This window comes from Leishmania martiniquensis, chromosome 2 (genome assembly GCF_017916325.1).
Source record: "Leishmania martiniquensis isolate LSCM1 chromosome 2, whole genome shotgun sequence".
Classification (NCBI taxonomy): Eukaryota; Euglenozoa; class Kinetoplastea; order Trypanosomatida; family Trypanosomatidae; genus Leishmania; species Leishmania martiniquensis.
The window spans coordinates 18,033-40,600 of record NC_090137.1 but is presented as its reverse complement, the minus strand read 5'-3'; the positions used below and the strand labels follow the sequence as shown (position 1 = coordinate 40,600).

The 22,568-nt window shown below is 59.4% G+C and overlaps 5 protein-coding genes across 5 annotated transcripts; all 5 read left to right on the top strand.

The window, feature by feature from the left end:
* Nucleotides 1–1,378: 1,378 nt before the first annotated feature.
* On the top strand, nt 1,379–4,885 carry LSCM1_08229 (uncharacterized protein; the record flags this gene model as incomplete). Its single annotated transcript, XM_067325564.1, has 1 exon — nt 1,379–4,885. The coding sequence occupies one exon, from the start codon at nt 1,379–1,381 to the stop codon at nt 4,883–4,885; it is 3,507 nt and encodes a 1,168-aa protein (XP_067181591.1).
* Nucleotides 4,886–7,399: 2,514 nt separating this feature from the next.
* Nucleotides 7,400–10,375, top strand: LSCM1_08228 (uncharacterized protein; the record flags this gene model as incomplete). The annotated part of the gene is made up of 1 exon (XM_067325563.1): nt 7,400–10,375. One exon carries the CDS (start codon nt 7,400–7,402, stop codon nt 10,373–10,375), a length of 2,976 nt encoding a protein of 991 aa, XP_067181590.1.
* Nucleotides 10,376–14,091: 3,716 nt separating this feature from the next.
* LSCM1_08227 (uncharacterized protein) lies at nt 14,092–15,162 on the top strand (the record flags this gene model as incomplete). The annotated part of the gene is made up of 1 exon (XM_067325562.1): nt 14,092–15,162. The coding sequence occupies one exon, from the start codon at nt 14,092–14,094 to the stop codon at nt 15,160–15,162; it is 1,071 nt and encodes a 356-aa protein (XP_067181589.1).
* Nucleotides 15,163–16,421: 1,259 nt separating this feature from the next.
* Nucleotides 16,422–17,279, top strand: LSCM1_08226 (uncharacterized protein; the record flags this gene model as incomplete). Its single annotated transcript, XM_067325561.1, has 1 exon — nt 16,422–17,279. The coding sequence occupies one exon, from the start codon at nt 16,422–16,424 to the stop codon at nt 17,277–17,279; it is 858 nt and encodes a 285-aa protein (XP_067181588.1).
* A 1,193-nt stretch (nt 17,280–18,472) lies between these two features.
* LSCM1_08225 (uncharacterized protein) lies at nt 18,473–21,802 on the top strand (the record flags this gene model as incomplete). Its single annotated transcript, XM_067325560.1, has 1 exon — nt 18,473–21,802. The coding sequence occupies one exon, from the start codon at nt 18,473–18,475 to the stop codon at nt 21,800–21,802; it is 3,330 nt and encodes a 1,109-aa protein (XP_067181587.1).
* Between the last annotated feature and the right edge of the window lie 766 nt (nt 21,803–22,568).

Genomic DNA, 22,568 nt, shown 5'->3' with positions numbered 1-22,568 from the left:
CGTTCCTCCTCCCCTTTTCTCTGTCTCCCTCTCAACGCCGCCCTCTCCGCCATGGCCATGATCGCTCCCGCGCCCTGATGTTCCGCATGAGCTTCACCAAAGAGCGAAGGAGACGCTTCCGCACCTCTGCAGCGGGGCTGTGCCTCGCAGGTGCAGGAGACAGAAGATGCATGCGACACGTTGTGCCCGTCGAGTGTCTGTTGCACATCTCATGCCGCATCACTCGCACACGTCTTCACGACTGGCGCTTGTGCATGAGTTTCCGCAGCTTTCTCAGTCTCTCGAGGTGACGTCCTCATCCCTCATTTCCTCCGCCTCTTCCCGCTTCCCCCCCCCTACTGGGCGCCGTCCTCTCTCTCCTCCTGATTGCACCCCTCACGTGGGTATGCGTGCCTTTCTGCTTTCTTTTCCCTCTCGGCGAACGCGCCCCGATGCTCCCCACAGCCGCCGGTAGCATCACGGAAACTCAACAGAGAAAGCTGCGCAACACCAGAAGCACCTCCGTGCCTCTTCGTTTCGTTTACTGCTCTCTCTCTTTTCTTCCCCACCTCCGACACAGAAAACGACGAGTTGAGGGGGAGCGACTCACTGGCGGACAAAACTCGTGAGAGTGTGAGGAAGTGAGAGATCGCTTTTCTCACAGCAGTACCCTCCGCTTCTTTGCGTCCCCCCTTCCCCCATCGATTCTATCGTCCACAGAAACAAGTGCGCATGGGTATCGACAAAGAGCGTCATAAAACGGACGGGAGGAAGAACAAAACTAATCTGTAACTAAAGATCCCGCGACTTCCTCCACAAGTGCTGCCAACCGTCATTCTCTCCGCGACTCTCCCGCAGCGACATCAACGAACAACCAACTTATATATGTGTGTGTGCGTGTGCGTGCGTGTGCGTGTAAAAGAAGGCGGCGGCTCTTCATCGATGCGGCAGTGACGCGCGCCGCTGATGATCTATAGTTTTTGTCCGTTTCGCTCGCTGCCTTTCCGAGAGTTATTGTCTTGCGGTGTTATCCTCTCAGGGCGCAGTTTCTCTCGGGCTCTCTCTCTCGCGCTCTCCTGATCGTGCGCGCGCTCTTCTCTTCCCTCTCTCTCTCCCTCTGCCTCCATTTACCATCTTCGATCACCCGCGTCCCTTCTTTGGGGAGGGGGGAGGCGACCCTCGCCGTTTCTCGAAGTGTGCGTGAAAAAAAGTGTGTGTGTGTGTGCGTGCGTGCGTGTCTGTGTGTGTGTGGGCCTTTTCATTGCTGCTGCCGTCTTGGGCGCCGCTTACGGACAGCTGTCCGCTGCCGCTCCTTTGGCTTGCACCTTCTTCGCTTACTTCGTTCTCAAAGTATCGTTCGCTTCCTCGCTCGCGCTGTGCATCAACGCAGGCTGCACCCATGGCGAGTACGGAGAACTTTGCGGAGGCGCTACAGCTCACTCACTGCTTTGACCCGAGTGTGCCGCACAATGTGCGCCTCGAGGCGGAGCGCTATTTGATGGATCTGCGCGAAAGTGCGGAAGGGCTGAAGTTGAGCCTTCACATCGTGAGCAGTGAGGTAGTCAATCCGCTGCGGTGCTTCTGGGCCTTCAATACGATAATACACCACCTTCCGATGCTGGCGGCCACGGCGAGCGCCGAGAAAGCGGAGGAGTTGTATCGGACGCTTTTCTCGTTCATTCACCGGTACCTCTTTGCGTCCCCGACAGTGGTGCCGATAGACTATGTCGTCCACAAACACGCGCAGATGATGGTGGTGGGGCTGCAGGCGTTCTACCCGGCGCGCTGGCACACATTTTTCGACGATCTCTTCGAGATGATCCGCCGCCGACAGTCGAGCCTCTCCCTCCCCACCGCCGATCTTGCGACCATCTACGCGCTGCGCATCTTCGAGTACGTGGACGAGCGTGTCGTGTGTGTGCGGGATCGGCAGGAGCGCGGGAAGCATCAGCAGGCACGCGACATGGAGTTGAAGGACGCGATGCGAGAACGAGTCATTCCGCAGGCTGTAGACATGTGGTACAGCATACTTCTCAGCGACGCTCGTGTGCGCCATCCGGACATGGCAAAGCTGTGCCTCAGTGTAATCCAGGCGTATGTGGAATGGGTGGATGTGAGTCTCTTCATGACGGCAGATTGGATCAACCTCCTCCACTTTCTCCTAACAGTGCCACCCTTGCGGGTGACGGCCTGCGAGTGCCTGCTGTCGCTGGTGGAGAAGAAGCAGCTGCCGGGAACCAAGATGGAGTCTCTCAGAACCCTGAGCGTGATCGACTCGCTGCCGCGCATAATGTCGCTGCTTGAACTGCCGCCGCCATCGGAGGCCGCGGTGCTTTTCATTGAGGCGGTTGCCAAGCTCATCGTCGCCGTAGCCGGCCAGTTTCTTTCCCTTCTCGACACGTGTTCGTCGCTGGCACAGCAGCAGCAGCAACCGGCCATCCACTCGGCTGCCGTGGTGGAGTTGAATGGTGTGGTGCTTCAGGATCGCCCCTTCACAGTCACAGCCGATCTTCTCGACGGGCTTGCTGGCGCGTTGCATACCGTCGTCGGGCACGCGATTCGGGTGCTGCAGCTGAACATGTTCGACGTGCGCGACGCCCTGCTACCCTTTCTGCAGACTTATTTAAAGAGTGCACACCTGCTGGAGGCCGAGGCGGTCGAGCTGCTCGCGACGCTTTTTCACCAAACGAGAGTACCCGGCGTGGCCAACGAGGAGGATCGCGCCTACGATGACGCAACCATTGATCAGCGGAAGACGCTGCATCACTTGCTACGGCTGCTGCACCGCCGCCATTCTTGCATGGTGATGTCGCACCTTCACAGCCTTTTCTTCGTCGGGCTCGCTCGACTGAGCGAGGGTGACGGTGCAGGAAAGGCGCCTACGGTGAAAGATGATGCGGACTTTACTGATCCCGAAGTACTGGAGGCGGCGCTGCGGTACCTCTACGAGATTGGTGAGTCTCTTTGCCTTGATAGCCTCAAGGACACACGCAACACCGTCACGCAACTGCTGCAGCGCCTGCTGACGACGGAGGCGGTGACCATTGGAGGAGCCGCATGCGTGCACGTGGCCTTCTTTGAAGTGCTGGGCCGCTACTACCTCTTCTTCACATACCACCCGCAGTTTATTCCCCTGCTGCTCCAGCGACTGCTCCTCCAGCCGTGCGGCGTAATGAATCGTAGCGACCGTGCACGACAGCGCATCTGCTACTTGTTTGGGTATCTTTTGCAGGCGTTGAAAAGCCAGCTGGGCACCTACGCGGCCGACATGATCACCGCACTGCACAGCATTGTAACGACCGCACCGCAACTGCGGCCTAGCGATCGCCGAGAGCTCTACGAGGCTATTGGAGTGCTTCTCAGCATCTGTAGCGAGGAACCAAGCAGCGCTCTTGCTGCCAGCTCGTCCTCGGCACTGCGGCTGCTGACTACTTCGGCCCCTGCGGAGGGCTACGCTTCCACTCTGATCTCCAGCGCCATGCTTGCAGAGGTGGCGCCGCTGCTGGGTCGCAAGGCTGAACTCGTGCGCGCCGTTGTGGACTCGGCGTTGCACACTCTTGATGAGGCTGGCGCCTCGTTTGGTGGTATGAACGGCAGTGCCGCAGGCTCTCGCAGCCCAGCTTCTGTTGGGAGTGTCACCGCGGCAGAGAGCGCCGTGGCGGACGCCATTTCGTTCCTGAGCGCTCTGGCGAAGGGGTTGGGTAGCACGGAGAGCAGCAGCGGCATAGGGTCGACAGCAGAGAATGGCACCACTAACGGATCGGCGCCTTCTCCCAACGGCTCCATGGACGGCCGGTGGCTAATGGACACCACCGCTGACACACCCTGCTTAGCCACCCGTGGGCCGCTCGACGTGTGCGGTGCGTCGTCAGATGCCCTACCCGACACCTCATCCATGATATCGAGGACGAGCTTACTCGTGGCGCATGTGTTTGCGCACGTGACCCAGCGGGTGATGGAGGTAGCGAGCCAGTGGAAAAGCAGCGCCGCGGTGCGGGACACCGTCGGGCAATTGTTTCACCAACTCATCAACACTTTACCGTACGGCATGTTGCGGCCGTACATTGAAGAATACGTTACAGTGTGCCTCAACTGGATGGAGGCCATACCGGAGCTGTCGAGGCTACTGCGGTTGATGTTTCAGTACGCGAACAAGGCCGGCAAGCGGGGCGTGCTCTCTGTTGCGCGACTCACGTCACAGCTGTGGCAGCGACTGTGCGCTGTTGGTGATCTGAGTGAGGCGTCACCAGTGGTGTGTATGGGAGTCGTAAGCGAGAGTGCACGCGAGCGAGTCAACGTGTACAAGCAGTTCTTCACGTTTCTCTTCAACGTCTCCACGTGGGGCTGCGTTGCCGCTTTCTCACTCATGCCGTCCGCATGTTGGGCGTCGATTCTGCGGCAGCTGTGCTACGCGTTGACGTTGCCGACTGAACTGGAGCTGCCCAAGTCGGCGCTGCAGGTGCTAGGGAAGCTGACACAGGAGTTCACAAGCCCCGTTGTCGCGCAAGCGATGGAGCGCTACAGAGGCGCCTCTGACGTGGCAGATGATGCGACAGCGCAGAGGAATCAGCAGATCTTCAGCGAGTGCCTGTTGCAGGAGGCTTTACCGGCGGCCTTCAGCACCCTAATGGATCCCTCCTTCGACCTGGACGACGCCAAAAACTTTCTGCTAATCGGTGAGGTACTTCAGTTTTTTCGGTTGCTGGTGGCGCGGTGCGGTGACCCAGCAATGCAGGTACTGTATGAGCGGGTAGCACCATATGTTGGAGAGGCGGCAGCGATGGAGTGCTGCACTGTCATCCGCGACCAGCCCCGCGTTAATGTCGCACTTAAGGCAAAGGTGAAGCAGCTGCTGGTTCGAGTGCATGACTGTCGACGCCAAGCGCCGTCTCACTGGTCAACCTAAGGGGCGGAGCGAAAGATCATGTAGCAGCAGCAGCAGCGGTGGCGTGTGTGTCATACAACTTGAGGGCCGTACCCCTGCACGAGAGAGGAATCTGCTGTCTCTTTGAAGAACAACAGAGGGCGCTATGGGGCGCTGCAGAAGTGCGCGCCATACGATGCTCAAGAGACTCCGGTACTTCGCCAGGGAAGTGTCTACGGGGACGGCGGGAGGAAGGAGGGAGGAGGGAGAAGTGTGAGAGAGAGACAGGTGCTTAGCGGAGTGTGGGGCTTTCACAGAGGGCGACGCGTAGCGATGGGCTAACGAAAAGAGAGGCCACTGTGTGCATCAAGTACGTCTGTGGCGGGGCCTGTGTTTGTCTAGTCGAAGCCATGGCTGCTACGTCCTCTGCTTCAACGGCCACGCGCACACGTACACACGCCGATGACGGCGCGGGTGTGTCATGGGCAGGTTCAGTGCTCGTAGCGAACTCTGCCCTTCTCCTCTCCCCCTTACATCTCTTCCGTACATCCGAAGCGAACGGCGCCGGTTCCCATAGAGAAATTTGTGTCATTCCGGCATGAGTAAATCTTTTGTGTCGATGTCGCGGGCATGAGCGCCGCGAAGGTATCGGGAGTCGGGCGTCACGGCGGCGACATGCACTTTCCCCTTGCCAGATGAACGCGGCATCTCTTCTTCGCTGTCTCCGCGTGACGTGCCGTATCCATCACCTTCGAAAATACTTCCCAGCGGACCACACAGTCCCCTTAGCTCTCGTGATGCCAACTGCCAGTGCCCGCAGCGTAAGGCTCGCCCCCCCGATTTGCTCGGCGTCTCTATTCCGATAGGTGGGAGGCGGGAAGAGCTGATGGTACCACATTCTTCTCCGTACGGAGGCACAACACGTGCGCGCTTCTGTGCTTTTTTTCTTGGTGCAGTACAGGTGCTATGCGTGCTGGTATGCCCTCGGCGTAAACGGTGTGAGTCCGCGCAGGCCCCAAAGGACGGGCTGACTGAATTGGAGATCTCGCCTTGCTTACGGCCTCGTGGCGGGATGCGCTGCACTCTCTCTTCCTATCTCGAGCAGGCGAAAGAGTGGAGACCTCAGCGTGCAGGCAGAATCGCGCCGGCACTGAACGCCTTGCCGTTTTCTTTGGGCTCGTTCTTGCTGTTGTCGCAGGCTGGTGCGGTAGAGTAAAGGGCGGAGTCGCCCCCCTCCCCGCGCGCCTCGAGGGGCCCAGCCGCTGTATGGGCGTACCTAAGCTCCGCACTTCCCCCGCGAGGTGCCCAGTCTTCTGTTCCCCGCGCGAACAGAACGCTCACAACAAAGCGGAAACGTCAGGAGGCGATGTGGGAGATTCGTATCCACGCCACAGACGGTACTGCTTCCCATTTGTGTAGTCCCGTGTAGGCCACCCGCCTTCTCACGCGCGGCTACTCGACGCAGAGCGGGATGCAGATACGTACGCGTGAGTTTCTTCGTTGCCAGCACTGCTCTACGAGCGAGTGTGCTCTAGGCTCCTTAGCGCCCTTGTCCGCGCATGTGTACGCAGGCGGTCGGGTCGCACATTTCATGTTTGCTGAGGCGGCATCTGAGCATTCGTCCCAAATGTTGCCCGTCCACCATAGGCTATCCGCTTGATTTCAATGTCTTTCAACTTGACATTGGACCCCCTCCCCCTTCCCCCTCTCTCTCTTTCTCTCCACGCTCATTCCCTTTTCGAACCCGTCGGACCGCTTGCGCCCTATTTCTGTGTCTGTCCTGCCCTCCCGTGTAGCTCTCGCATGCATTGTGTTGCACAGGAACGCATATGGTACACAAGAAAAAAATAGCCGCGTTCTGGCCTGATCATACATCCACAAGCACCGTACAACGGCGTGAGCTCGACCGTCTCCGCCTTCGCCCTTCCCCGGCCCCTCAACCGCCTCTCATTGGCCCTTACGCACAGGTGGAGGCCCCCGCAGGCAGCGCTGAGGAGAATCGCCTCCGGTTATCTGCGTCTCGCTGTGGGCCTCCGACATCTCACCAGCCCCACTCCCCCACTCTCGCACACACTCTCGCGCGCGCGCACACACACAGGGGGAGTGGAGTGGGAGTGGGTGAGCGACGCATTGCCGCCGCGTCGCATTTACGCGAGATGCAGCGAAGGCGAAGCGGAGGATTGACGAAGCAACGCGGGACATCGTGAGAGCAACAGGGAGGGTGGCTGGGGAACTGCCAGTGTAGGGGCGAACGGCGCGAAGGCGGGAGCTCCCGCTTCAAGTGTGAAGCCTTGGAAACGAGACGTTGTGAAAGGGGCTACATCCGTCGTGCACACAGTGTGTGTGTGTGCGTGTGTGAGGTGTATCAGCGCATAGCCCTGCTAGTGCCTGCGGTGATGCAGGAGGAGCGCCGCTCAGAGCATTTTCAACAACAGTGGTCCGCGATACAAGCCGCACTACTCGAAGCAGCGGCAGTTGACGTGGAGTTTGCACAGTGGGCTGTGTAGCGGAGCATCGCCTACTGCTCTCTCTCTCGTTCCCGGCGATCCACTGATAATGGAGAGAAACAGCCGGCACATGAACCCTCTCGCCTTTGACGACGACGGCGGTCGTTCTAATCCGCAGCGACATAGGACGATGAGACAGAACGGAGCCTCTTGTGGAAGTGCCGCAGCGAACGGGGCCCGTACAGCAGTGCCGCTGCCTGTGCAGTTCCCACTACTCGAGAGTGGCATCGAGGCGGAGGAAACGCCCGCGATGGCGCAACGCTCTCCTCAGCCTCGCACGAGCGGTTTTCGCGGCGCTGCGCGGCGGACCATCGGGAGAAGCGGCGGCGACGATGACCCACTGGATGCCTACACAAGCAGCGCCTCCAGCTCGACTACGTCGCCGCAATGGCACCGCCACAACCCTTATCGAGCGCTCTCCACCTCTACCTCCACCCCAGCTCACTCGCCCCGCGTGGATGACTCGGGTAGCCCACTTACGTTGCCGGATAGCCTTGTGGGTCCCAGCAGCAATGGCTGCGGCGCCGCGCCCCAGCACCTGAACGTGGCTCTTCACCTGCACACCTCTCGAGGTAACCCCGGTGCTGCATCTGGCAGCGACGCATTGAGCCATCCTCAGCAAGCACTATTGCACCAACCCGGGCACGCGCCCCACACACTTCTCTCTCCAAAGAGTTCGCAGACACGACCAGCGCTGTCGCGTACGTCTTCCGCTGCCAGCAGCAGCAGCAGCAGCCACTACAGCTGTAGCGACCGGCGCAACAGCAGTAGCACCGGTTTCCTGCCTGACGTGGACGTTGTAGAGGGCAGCACCTCCAGCTCTGGTGTGTTTTTCATGCAGAACTACCAGTTCCGACTCAGCACGTATGACCGGAGCGGCGCGGCATCGTCGTCCGAGACGACGCCACACTCGTACACCACAGCGGACCGCTTCTTTGAAGAGACAGGCGGCTTCACTGTCGATGACGACGACGGCATTGGTAGCGATAGTCGGCGGCGCTCGACCACTTCACGCAGCTCACCGTATGACATGGACTATCGCCAGGGGAGTGTCGACGCTGACGGCGGGTACAGCGACGACGGTACGGCTCCCCTATCTCTCGATCTCACTGCGCGCGGCCACGCGCCCAGGACGGTGTCTCTTCTCTTGTCTAGCCTTGGCCGGAGCGCAAGCGCCTTATTGCCAGAAGGCAATGCGCAAGGCCCAGGCCCACTGGGGTGTGTGGACAGCGGAGGAGCTGCTGAGGCGGATAAGAATAGCGGACAATCTGAGGTATCGGCGGGGCAGGGGCCTCAGCGGCCGATGAGGCCACCCTCGACGGTTTCCTCGACGGGGATGCGGCACGGGCGGCCGGAGGCTCGGCTCAGCGCTGCAGCGAGTGACAGCGAGAATCTACCCACCAAGGCTTCCTCCGCGGATCCCGCGTTCACGCGGACAAACTGCCCTGAGGTCGAGCCGAACAGCCATCCCTGTCACCCTCCGCAGCCGCAGACGCATCTGTTGCAACAACACCTGTGCACGAGTTCCGCAGCTCCACCGCACGTCCCCAGCTCGGCCGCAGCACCGGGTTTCACCGGCACCCAGCTCACAGAGCTTCTGGAGGCACATCTGGCACGCACACGCGGCGGCAACGGCGGCGAGTGTGGTGAAGGAGGAAATGACGAGAGAGATGAGGTTTGGTGTCCAGCAGGGTCGCAGTTCTCCGTCTACGACTCTGGCATGCGAGAGCACTACCTGATCAAGAGCGAACAGGTCGCCATCACGCGTGGCGCTATCAAGTACGTCTCCCTAAACGAGCGCTACGGCAATCAAACACGATTCCGCTTTCAGCTGTGCAACCGCTACCTGCACCACCGCTGCTTCAGCGCGGCGGAGTGTCAGTACATTCACAGCCTTGTCGTCTCAACGGCGACGCAGGTCCATATGAATGAAAACAGCGTCACCACCACCGCCGTGCGTCGGATGAACCGTGAGGAGCTGGCTGGGGGCCGCAACACGCTTGACTACCCTACCATGGGTCCAGGGATGATTTTTGCCGTATACCCGCCCAACCAGCTCAACAGCTCGCCGCAGCTCATACGGTCGGAGCTCATCCTGACGACGGCGGGCGCCATGCAAACGTACCAGGCTCTCAGCAGGGACGCGACCCGTGGCGCTACCCACAGCACGGAGGTCACGATCGTGCGCCCGCGACACTGCGCGCACTTTCAGTTCAAGCGGATGTGTAACTTGGGCACCTCGTGCCACTTTATACACTCGTTGATCCCATTTGTGCAGGGGATGGTGAATCAGCCACTGCTGCCACCTAGTGTGGACGTCGGCGTCCTAAACAACGCTGCTGGTGTGGTCCTCCCGCCTAATGCGCTCGGCACTGGCAGCATCGATGGTAGGAGGGTGGGCCGAAGAGTCGGTAGAGCGCCGGTGACGACTATGACGGTGCCTTCACTGATGCAAGGCCAAGCGATCCTGCCTGTGTGGCCGACGGTGACAACAGCTGCCCAGGAGGCGATGTTTCCGCCGCCTCCATCGCCGTTCTTATCCGGCCCTGCAGCAGCGCTCGCGAAGGAAGGCGGGGCGAATGCCGTCTACGCGAGAGGTGCCAGTGGGACTCGGACAGCTCTGTGGAAGGTTCCGCAAGACGTCAAGGTTGCGGCCGTCTGCGCAGCGGGTGCGTCGCCATACCAAGCGATGTTTTCCATCGTTTCTACAGAGCCAGTGGATCAACCAGCAGCCATGATGCAATCTTTACGTGAGATGCAGAGAGCCTCCCTGAGCGGGTTCGATAAGAGAGTCAGCGCAATGGAACCGCTTTCTGTACTAAACCAGCGTCCCTCGTTGCCGCAGCCCTTGCTTGTGGGGATGCCTTCGTTCCTGGCACAGAGACCGCAGTCTCGAGAAGGCCTACCAACACATCATCATGCGCAGCAGCGGTGCAGCTCTTTGACAGTGGCAGAGCTTACCAGTGCTGTGGTGTTACCACAGGGGTATCCCAGCGAAGCTCACATGCGGCGAAAGCACACATGATACTGCCAAGAACGCGGTGCTCTTATCTGGCGTCGCGGATGGTCGCGAGGAGCCTCAACGGTTTCACCCTGTGGTGAAGTCAGTGAGCCCCTCTTTGCGCTTCTCATCTTGCTTTGGCCGCTGATACCGTTAGCCCCCTTTTTCGTTTGAGGGGTGAGTCCCTCTCTCTCCCCTCTCCCCGCCATCGCTTCCATCGTTGAGTGCACTGCTTCGTATACATATATATATATATATATATGTATGTATGTACATTTAGCCTCTGAATTCTCCGGCGGTGCAATCGACAGCCTGGTGGCGTGGCAATATGCCCGTCCCGCACTTCATCAGAGGCGACCTCCTTCGGCATGGTAGCCGCTCGCAGGAGCCATCATCTTCCCCCCTTTTTCGGTGCACAGCGAAGCCATTACCCCCCCCCCCCCCACTCCTCTCCCCGTGTCTCTCCTCTTCCCTCTCTCTTCCGTTTTCTCTCTGCCGTACCCACGCAAGCGTGTTCGTGTTGATGCTCACAGAGCGTGCGTAACCCCGAATAGTCCCTCATTCAGTTTTTGTCTGTTACTTTTGGGTGACGGTGGCGGGACTCTAATGCGCGTGGTGCGACTGGAGGGCTCAATTTTGGTGCTGATATTGTTTAGCCTCTTCCTCTTCCTTAGCCTTCATTGTGTTTCCTTACCGGCGATCAACTCACACTGTCTCTGGCCGCTTTTACAGCTAACGCTCCTCTCTCCTCTCCACAAACGAGCTTTTTGGTGTAGCTTTGGTGCCGCAGATTTCCTCCGTTGCCATTGAGCCTGCAGCAGTTGTGCAGCTGCTTACGCCACAGCTTTGTCGTCTCCCTCTCACACTCTCAGACACACACACACGCACACACGTCGACGAACAAAATGGAGGAGTAAAAAAGAGCCACAAAAAAGTTGGCAGCAAACATTTTCGTTGGTCTCTGCGTCGCTTTTCCTCGTCTGCTTATTGACAGCGCCCACTGCTTTTTCTTTCCTCAGCCGGCTCCCTATTTGCCTCACTCTTTGTGTGTGGGTGTGCGTGCGGGGACGGCTCTGCCCCTCCTCGTGTGGCGCCGAGCACCGTTTCCTGTCAACCTCTGAACTCTCGTCTTTTCGTGTCATGTTCCCTCCCATAGTCTTTCACGGCTTCTTCCCCTCCCCTCCCCCGACTCCTCCCTCGTTTTTTTTTGCCCATGTGCGTGCGTGTCTTTTGGTGCATGTCCCTTCATCCCAGTCGCTTCCCATACCTCTCGTCTCCATCGGTGTGCTGCTCTCTCTCCCTCTCTTCTGCTTTATGCTCCTTGAGGTGAGTGGCACTCCTATCTCGACCTCTTCGCTTACCTTTCCGATACAAGCCGCAGCGCTTTCCGTTTCCACAACTCCCCTTCCGTTGATGCCCGACATGTACTCCGCTGGCGCGTCTCTCCCCTCCCTTTCTCTGCTCGGGCGCGACGTCCGCGCACCTGTGCTTCGCCTGCGCAGGCGTACAGCAGCAGGAAGAGGGAAAGGGGCGAGGGGCGGCGATGCCGAAACACTTTCTGGGCATGCACCACCTCCACCTATATGTATTCATATGTGTATATAATTGTGTGTACATGTGTTTTTGTGTATGGAGGGAGGGGGCTCGGCCACCTGACGACGTCTATGATACTATATAGCCATCTACTGTACTGAACATACACATACGATATTCTAACATTGTAATGAAGGGTGGGTGAGAAGGGACGCTCCCTTTCCCCCCTTTCCTGCGGCCTGCGAGTCGCATCAGCCCCCCGTCTCAGAGGGTACAGACACACACAACACACACACACACACACACACATACACAGCGGACGCGGGCATCGCCAAGAGTCGTGCTGTAATGCGACACATTTCTTCTCGCCATTTTTCTTCGCCCGAATGGTACGACCTCACGCACAGACATTAACTTTTTCCTATTCATTCTGCCCCCCTCCCCCTACCCCCGTTTTCTTCTTGTGCCCATACTTTAGTCACGCTCGCATGGCAGGGAACACCGCAGCGCGTGATATGCAGGACCAGTACACGACACTTTGTGTATGTGTCTGTGTGTGTGTGTGTGTGTAAGGGAGCAGCTCAGGCAGTCCCCCTTCCCTCTGCCACCACCTCCTTGCCAATGCCGAGGCGACCTCTGTGGGTGGCAGGGCCGAGTGCTGACGAGCGGGTGCGATCGGCAACCGCGGTAGCGTTAGCATCACCCGTATGATGGGCAGCGCGTCACCGGGACTCGAGCACGCCTCGCCCGGCCCTGACAGCACAGCCGTGGGTGGGGTGCCTGAGACACTTCGAGGGACGTGCCGCGCGGCCACCTGCGAAGCGGCGGCAGAGGCCGTTCTCAGCTGACGGGGCCGGCGCCGCTGCCAGGCGTGTATGCCACTGCCTTGCACTACGCGATATGCGTGCGACAGGCCGGTGCGGGTGCGTAGCAGAGCTGAGTGCGGCATGACTAACCCCATCGCACATAGGCGGCACGTTCGCGAAGAAAGAAGTGTATGTGGGGAAGTCACATGCACCTTTTTTGAGATTTCGGCTTACCGCAAGTTTTGTTTTTAAAACTCTATTCCCTCTGCTGTGGCTTTGCTGCCCACGTCCTGGTGAAGGGCCCCCCTTTTCAGTGCTCGGACCGTCGTAATCCGCTTTCTTGTGCTTGCGCGTGTGCTTCCCCAACGAGTGTGGGACGGTGGAGCTGCTCTTGTCGCTGTGGCAGCAGACTAGAGACACAGCTCCATCTCTTCTCTTTTTGTGTCACCTGACTACGTATGTGCATTGCTATTGGTTTTCGAGTTAATCTGCACATTCCTTCTCGCGCTGCCCGTTAGAGCTCTCACTCGCCGCGCTCCGTCTCACAAGAAGAGGGAGAAGCGAGTGCTACACGAGCGGAACGAAACAGGAGTGCTCAGCACTAAAGAGATGACTTGCTTCGGTGCGCGCGGTACCTCCTCGGAGTGTGTGTGTGTGGGAGGCCGTGACCGCTTGAGCATGCGCGTAAGCGCCCTCTCAAAGAAGAGCGAAAATATGCTAAGCAAAACAAGGGAGTAGGGTGGGAGAAGCTCAGATGACAGGGAAAGGAAAGGTGCGCGGAGCCTCTCCCTTCCCCTCTCTTTGTCCTCACTATGTTGCCCTCCTGGTGTTCAAAAACAAGCTCACATTTTCTGTGCTGTGCCGTCGTTCCGAGTGGCCAGCGTGCTTTTTCTGTTGCTCCTCCTTGGTGGCTTTCAGGGTCTCTCTCTTTCTTGCCCACCCAGCGCTCCCTTCTCCAGTATGACTCTCCTAGTGGGAGACTGGAATCGCATGATGGCGCACCTTCGCTTGTCCCTTCGTTAGCGTTACCATCTGGTGTGCTGCGAAGGACATTTGTGCGCGGAGGAGGAGGAGGCTGATGCTCTCAGACACCGCAGACGAAGAGCCTTCGCTGAGGTCTTTCCTCCCCCTTTTCTCTATCTACCCTCCCGTCACACTGCCACCGTTTTCGCTTTGTTTTTTGTTTGTATCAGCCTGAAGCCGTCGCTGGCGTTTCAGTTTACCTTCGTTTTTGTCTCTCTTTTTCCCGTTTCTTGTTGTGCTGTGTACGCTGACGTGCGCATACGGAGTTGCAGGAAGCCGAATCCGCGAGGCCCCGCCCCAATACCGCAGAGGTCGCAGCCCATTCGTTGCATTTTTGATTTCTTCGCTGCGGCCAACTCTGCCTCATTGCGTTCGGCGATGCCCACCAGAACCGGTGGGATGCGCAAGTTCGCTGATGAGAAGGCGCTCTTGTCAGAGCTGAGCAAAATGTTCCACCTACTCAAGGCAAACTATAAGGAGCAGCGGAACGGACGCGAGGCTGCTGCCGCTCCCTCCTCAGCCTCAGCTTCAAGCGCGGCAAGGGGAAGTGCAAGCAGGAAGGCATCGAGGAAGGAGAGGAGCGACACACGACGGGGATCGCAGCGGCGCAGCCACCACGGCGGGTCTATCTGGATTCTGCTCAAGGGTGCCTTTGGACCGAAGACCGTGCCTACTGCGATGCAGTCGAAACGCGTGGACAGGCGTGCTGATCAGCGTGCCCTGCTCTCGGAAAGGCGGCGTGCCGCGGCACTGAAGGCGGCTGAGGCTTATATTCAGAGTGCGTGGCAGCAAGCGCAAGAGGCGGAGCTCCTCAACCAGGATGGCACGCCCACGGAGGAGGGCGACGCCTATCTTGCCGAGCAGTATGCCCTGGCGTCACGAATGCTAAGCCCTCGTGCGACTGGTGCTTATCTTCATCAACTCGTCGCGAACCACTGTCGAAGCGGCTTAGACAATGCTGTCACGGGCGCCACGCACAACGAGGTGCAGTACATGCTAACCGGCAGCGAATGGGAGGACATCTGTACACGCGAGGCCGCCATTCTTTTCCGCTATCGAACAAGTGTGACGCCCTCTGGCACAGCGGAGGACTACTTCAAGGAGCAACTGCAGGCTCGCGAAAGCACCTACCACTTTGCCACCGCTGAGCCAACGACGAAGTCAGGAGATGTCGTGCCGACGAAATGCTTTGTGCGCATCCGTGATAGCCAGCGGAATAAACACACGTCCGCTCTAAGTACGGCCAAAGCTGTCAACTATTTTAAATCGAACTTTGGACAGGTTCTCCGCAAGGAGCTCAGCGGATCGCGTCTGCCGCGAGGCGGTGCGGGTGATGAGGCGGAGGTGGCGCCTTTCGCCAACGCCTGCAAGGGGAATCATCAAACGGCGTCGCGGTCTGGGGCGAGCGCCCACAGCGCAAATAGTGGCAAGAAGAAAAGGAGACGCTAGGCAGCTGCTCCGATGCAGAGAGAGGCGCGGGCGATTGTCGCGCCAGTTTTGCTTTCGCGTCTCCAGACCTGCATGTTGGGGGCCTCTGCCGCTGATTTCTCGCCCCAGTAGCGATGGCATTGCCGAGATGTCTGGCGCATCTGCTTCTTCTACCCCTTTGCTGAGAGTGATATCAAAGCGTCCAACAGAAGGTGGTGAAGCTGCGCGCGTCGGCTTTCAATCGTCTCTAATCCGCGCTCTTCGTAGCGTGGCGGCGCTTCCATTCACTGCTTTTATGGGTAATCTGCGTGCGGCGCACTGTGCGAGTGCCCCCCTTTTCCCGTCTCCTGTCCATACACGGCTCGATGCATGTATTCGGCGGCGGGTGACTCGTCTGCATTTCCCTTCCTTTGGGTTGCCTTCGATTCTTATGTGTCGTTTGTGGCGGCTTGTCGTCGTGTCGCCGCGCACTGTTGCCGTCGACACGCACACGCCTGGGGACGCAGCCGATTGTGCTCGCAGCGGCGGATCAGAAATGGCGGCGTTTGGTGGCTGTTTATTTTTTTCTTTGTTCGTCCTAGTAGTGAGTACTCGATGTGCAACTTTGGTGGATGTGGACGCCGGGGGGCACATCCCCAGGTAGCGTTTCTGCGACGGCTGTGGTGTGAAGGATGCGTTTGGGACCCCCTTTTTTTGCTCTTCTTCAAGCGGTGCCTCACACACACACACACCGGCCCGTGTTCCGAGGAGATGTGAGCATTGCGTAATAGTGTCGAAAATGCTCGTGAGCTTCACCCACTCAGAGAGACGGAGGAAGCGGAAGTGAGGGCCTTTCGCGCCTCGCAGCCATCTGTCGTCTCATAGTTTGCTGCCAAACCGTGATGAAGCACTGGAGCGTCCTGCGTAGCGCTCCGGCATCCAGGCCGGCCGCCCCTACGGAGGGCCACCTGCGGTGGTGTATCCTCCTGTTATGGGACGCGACTCTCTCCAGTGCGGATGGGCACCGCACATACCTCAGTGTCCACATTACAAAAAAAAAGCCAATGGGCCGGACATGCGGTGGTCACCCCCTCCCCCTCTGAGCTTCAGGCTCTTGCACAATGCTTGTGCTCCATCAACTGCCCCCGTTTGTGCTTCCGCTCTATTTCTCGTCTTCTTCCCGCACCATTGAAGCACCGGTGACCCTAAAGTCGAGGCAACAAGGAAACATTGCCCTCTCGTCGGTTGGCGCACACACAACCGCAGCAGCTGCCGAAGCGCCAACTGACGAGAGGGCAGCAATGCGCAAGGGTCCGCCTCCGCAGGCAGCGTGGGGAAGGCGCTCGATCGCCACCGTGTCTCGAGTTGGGCGCAGCCGCTCCCGGCATTCATCCATATGCAGCAGCGGCCTATGGAGCATGCATTCACCGCGCCCCCCTGTGCGCGCAACCTTGGCACGTAGCCACGCACCGTCCGCTGCTGCGCACGACGAGAAACATGCACCAACAGGCGAGTCCCTGCCGCTATCGAAGGCCGCCACGACTCTGGCTGGTGCGCCGTCAACGACGCACTTCACACTGGATCCGCCCTTTGCCCGCGTCAAGGGGGAGGCGGAGCGCGCGCCGGGCCATTGCCTTTACACGTGCCGTTTCTGTTGCGCAATCGTCTTTCGCAGCTGCCACTTCGCAGACACAAGCCGTGTAGGCCGGCATGAGAGCGGATGGCCAACGTTCGTGGCCCCCTCAACTCCGTCCGCCCTTCGGCTAAAGACGGTTCTGCAGAGGTCTTTGGTCGCGCGACTCAGTGACGCATCACTCAGCAAGTCCGCCAACGATACACCTGACGGGCTCACTAAGCAGCGACGCGAACTTGACATCGCTGTGCCCCACATTAGCGTTGCTCAGCGTGGGCTTGCTGTCGAGGGAGACCTCGTGCGCCGGCGGGGGAGTCCAGTCAGCGTGCAGGAGACAAGAACGTGGAGAGAGGCATGTCTGCGTGACGAGAACCATCGAGCGGATCCAGCTCTCGTCCTCGGCATCTGTAGCGCATGCGGCACTCCCCTGTGCCATGTCACGCAATCAGCTGCAGAAGGGACGCGATATATTTCCACTGCCGCGTGCATTGAGGCTCAACCAGAGACTGCGAACAGAAGCGGGTAGCGCCGACTCGTCTGTGCCCGAGCCGCTGTGCCTGCGTGAGAAGCGTCGTGATATCGGAAGCCGACGCATCGTTCTTCGCGAACGTGCCGCCTATGTGCGATGGGGTTAGTCATGCCGCACTCAGCTCTGCTACGCACCCGCACCGGCCTGTCGCACGCATATCGCGTAGTGCAAGGCAGTGGCATACACGCCTGGCAGCGGCGCCGGCCCCGTCAGCTGAGAACGGCCTCTGCCGCCGCTTCGCAGGTGGCCGCGCGGCACGTCCCTCGAAGTGTCTCAGGCACCCCACCCACGGCTGTGCTGTCAGGGCCGGGCGAGGCGTGCTCGAGTCCCGGTGACGCGCTGCCCATCATACGGGTGATGCTAACGCTACCGCGGTTGCCGATCGCACCCGCTCGTCAGCACTCGGCCCTGCCACCCACAGAGGTCGCCTCGGCATTGGCAAGGAGGTGGTGGCAGAGGGAAGGGGGACTGCCTGAGCTGCTCCCTTACACACACACACACACACAGACACATACACAAAGTGTCGTGTACTGGTCCTGCATATCACGCGCTGCGGTGTTCCCTGCCATGCGAGCGGGAAGTTGTTCGCTCACAGTAGCACAAAGTGTGAGAAAGTCAGTGAGCTTCACAGGCGCCTGAACAGCCAAAGGGGAAAGTGACTGATGTGCCCGAGGCCTCAGGCCTGACAGGCTGAGCGGTAGCCGTCGTCGCTAGTGGCTGCCCGACCTTTTTTTTCCTCGATACTGAGCAATATATTTGTGGGTGCGTGGGTCTTGGTGCTCTTTGCGGGGCTGAATGGAGCAGCTCTTGGGTGTGACGACACCGCTTCCTCGGTCCGCGTGCAGCTATCCTTACCTCCCCCGCGTAGTAGGCTTGGCTTGTGGGGCTTCTCACGTATGTTTCATCTCGAGGCTGTGCTTCCTCATGTTTCTCTCCACCCACTAACGAGGTGCTGGCACCCTCCACCCCTTTCTGCTATTCTGCGCCTCCTCTGCTCCTCGCGCTGCATTCCCCTTCCACTCTTTCTTGGCGCGCTCCCTTCTCTTTTTTTTCTCACCGAATGGATGACTTGTGGTACTGTGCCGACTGTCGGCACCATTCTCTGCCCTTTTCACAGGGCGTATCCCAGCCGCCGACAGTGCGGTAAAAATAGACGAAGTCATCACCCGAGTTACAGACAAATAGTTGTAATGAAGCGCTCTGCCGTGCTTGAGAGCGTTTGCACGCGTGTGTGGGAACGCACAGCTCACTTGCGCCGCTGCCTGAGTGTGAGGGGGACGTCGGCATCTGCTGCTGAAGCCCGCGCAACGTCGTTTGGGAGCCTCTCCGTCCCTCATCGCACAGCCTCTACCGCGGAGGCAGCCCAGCAGGAACGCGAAGCCGCATGGAAAAGCTTCGTCACTGCCTCTCGGCAATTGCGAAACTCGCTGCACAAAGGGGCATCGGCTCCCCAGCCTTGTGCTAGGCCCAGCACGTGCGCTGAATCCGCCGAGCCACCTTCTCCCTCTAGTGCTACAGACATTGATGGCGATGCCGACGAGGCGCTGGCTGCCATGGCGCCGGACATTGTGCGCCAGACGCCTACCACTGCCTCGAACGCAACTCTCATGCGCGAACTTGGCGTCCTGGACCGTGCTGAGTGCCAAACAGCGGTCAAGCGTGCGAACGTTGGGGGAAGCCCAGGCGCCTCTACCGATGACTCCAGTGCCGCGGTTCATTATGCGGCGTCCTTGGTGACGTCACCATGGCTCCTGAGTGTTTGCCGCACAGGCGTACACGCGCAGGTGTCGAGCTGTATCATTCTGCGGCACCTTTGGGGAGCATTTGAGGCTGCCCGGATGCCTCCGGAGGACCTCGTAAGCAAAGCAGCTGAGGAGCCCCTGCGTACACCCACGATGGAGTGGTCGGCGTCATTGCCGGCGTCAGTTCGCCTGCTCCTCCTCTCGCACGAGCTAGAGCGGGTGCACCGTCGCAGGCGCTACGCCACCGGCGGCCTTCAGGGTAATTTTTGCATTGCGACAGAGGAGAGCCTACATGATGAGGGTCAGACACCGGCGCACGCTCTAAGCAAGATGTGGGTGCAGACTGTGCACGAATCGCGCGCTGTGGTGCTGTCTTGCTGCGCCCCGTGGCTGCTTCATCATTCCGTGCCAGCGAACACGTCCACGGAGAGCTGCGATACAGCGCCCTTACTTTCTCGCGTGTTTCTCTCCCCGCTTGAGCGGTACGTACTGGACGCAGGCATGAAGCTGTGTGCGGCGTGCCAGGCGGAAGATGTGGCGCGTGCGCTGATGGCCATTTTTATGCGAGGCGTCGACAGCTGCATCAGCGATCTCTGCGGCCAGAGTGGGAACACTGCTGCCTTCACCGAGAAGGGGGCGTTCAGGGAATGGTATACTACTGAGGCAGCTACTCTCTACGAGAGCGCGATGGCTGCTGCGGCCGCTCCACGCACTCACGCAAGCCTCACGACATCTTGTGTTTACGGCACAGCCATCGATGGCTTTCCGCTCGCGTACTCGTATCTTACTCATCGAGGAGCTACCTTGGCAAGGCTCTCTGCGGCAACTGGTGAAGAAGGGCATGACAGAGAGGTGTCTGTGGCAACACAGTTATCGCCATCATCTTCCATCAGCGGCAACAGTTGGTCAACATCGTTGATTCAACAGCCGCGATGCGCTATGCGACTGGTGCGCGCGCTCGCTCTCAGCGTTGACGCCAATGCGGACCATTTCAATGTGATCTTGCAGCTGTACCTGCGCCTGGTGGAGGAGACAGAAGTGGGGTACAACACGGACAGTGCAGGCGAGACACGTCTAGCATTCTGCGCCATCCTCAACGCACTCGCTCGTGTTCCACTGGAATCCAAGACCTGCATGGGCGTTCTCGAGGATGTCTATCGCCGCACCCTACTGCACACCGAGAGCGGTGTTCCACGGCACCCGGATGTGCTGGCCAGCTGCCTGCGCGTATGCGGCGCGGCTGGGGTGCCGAACCGCGCTGTGACGCTCTTCAATAAACTGTGCGAACCTTCGTCACGTGCCATTGCCGTAGAGGAGCGCAATGTGGTAGCGGTGCTTCTCAGCACACCTGCTGCTGCGGCTCTGCAGCGACTGTTGAGCTTCATGCACACGAAGGTTCCAGTGACCGCAGACGCAGTGCACGCTGCTGCTGCTAGAGCCTTGATGGCTAGCACGAAACCGCTGTGCTCAGACTCATCGACCGTTTTCGCTTTCTTCGATCTTCTCGAGATACAGTTGGCGGCGGAACATAATGCCACACACCGCACAGCCGCATTGTATGCTGACCGCACCTTTTTTCTGCGCGTATTGACGCTCCTGGCAGGAGTACACGAGCGGCGCTACGGAGATAATACTGGGTGCGAGGCGCTAGGCACAACAGCGGCGGCGGCGGTGTTTCGGCAGTGGATAGCATCGGCAGCGCAGCATCAGCCGCGCAACAGCTCTTGGGCCAGCACTCTGTCTCCAGTTACGGTCGGCGTGCTTCAGGAGCTCGACCTTGAGCTCCGTCGAGCAGCTCGAGTGGACTCGCCGATAGGCGTCAGCTCCAGTTCAACAGCTCCTGTGAGCTCCCTTGTTGCGGCTATCGAAGAGGTGCTGGAAGCCGCCTCGGGATCCCTTCCTCCGTCGATTCGCCCTATCAGCTCTGTTGAGGAGGGCGCCCTCAAGAGCAACTGCACACTTTACACTCTACCGGAGTCTCTGCAGTGGCGGCAGCTGCAAGCCGAATGGCAATACGAGGAGCAGAAACGATTTCTGGAGGGTGCGTCTCGCTTACTTCTAGCGCCCGACGCGGGCGGATCGGCAGCGATGGCCTGTGTCCGTTACCAAGACTGGGCAGTGCTACACGAGCTCCAGTCGAAGCGTGCACGTGTCACTTCTCAAGAGCACCTGGCTGATGCGTGGGCCAGAGCTGTGCTAGCGCGCCGGAAGCACTCGAAGGCTGCAGTGTCGACGCTGCCCTCTACTTCTGAAGGAGGCGCCACCGACCGCACTTCGCTCTGTGTGCTGACACCCGTGGCGGAGGTGAAGTGGTGGCTCTTGCAGGACTCCGACTGTTCACACGACATCCCGCTCATGCTGACTGTGTCCTTAGCGGATCGTCTCGGGGCGATGGTGCCCCCTGCAGTCGGCTGCCCGGCACATACGTGGTCCACCGATCCGGCGGCGGTGCATGGCAGTGCTCAGGATCGGCGCACGAAAGTGGTGTCGTACTGGCTGCAGCGCTGGGTGGATTCTGTCGAAGACGCTCGCGTTTTGCCTCGGCACACTCTCTTCCGAACCACCGTGAGACGACTACTGCAGCAGTTAGCCTCTGCCGTGCTTGCCGTGGAGGACAGTGGGGAGGCGATGGAGCACGCCGAAGGGCGCGACCGTCCGTCAGAATCGCCTAGCCCATCGAAGACCCCTGCTGGGCCTCCTCCGCCGTCCAGGATAGGCAGGAGCTCGGGTGTGGAAGCAGTGCTTGTACGAGGTCCTTCTCTCGTCTACCAGACGTAGGTGAAATGGCAACCAAGCCTCCTTTGCCGCCCATGGCGCTTTGCGCTTTCAACGAAAGCGCGCGTGTCTCCGTCGCAGCCACTCCTCGTACTCTGGAGTACCGCTCGCCTGTCGTATGAGGGTGCCGTTTTAGCGTTGTCTGGGGGGTCACTGCCACTCAGTGAGCCTACCCCGACTTCCGATGCTTCGGCTCCGGTGCTGAGGCCCTAAAGATATCCGCCCCCCTCCCCTCCCCTTTCCCCCTCACATTTGGCCTATGGGCACGTAAAGGAAAAAAAACAAGAACACTTGACGTGTTCAGGCGCACTGTGCCAATGAAACGCAGTGAGTTGGCGTCACGATGACGCAGAGGCGTTCCCCTCCTTCCCCCACCCCCTCTACACCCTTACATGCAGCTAACCTGTCTCCCGCACGCGCAGATCCCGGTAGGGGGGCCCGACCAAAGAAGGGAGTTGAAGTGGATAGGTCGCAACCATCACAGCGTCTCGTAGTCTCTACCGTCGCGGTGGGATTCTGACGAACTCTTCTCGAGGGGAGGGGGTCAACAGGCTGTAAACTTCTGTCTGACTCATCAGTGAGCCACCCGGTATATACGCCTTCGCGCCAAACAATCGGTGCCCGCTTCGGAATGCACAGCTGCTCACTTCCCCCTCTCTTTCTCTCTGCTGGCACCTGTCTTCTGGTCGTCGCCCACTTCGCCCTTCAATCCGCAACACGCAACAGCGCATCAGCTGTCAGAACCCCCAAGACCACTGAAAGGTCAGGC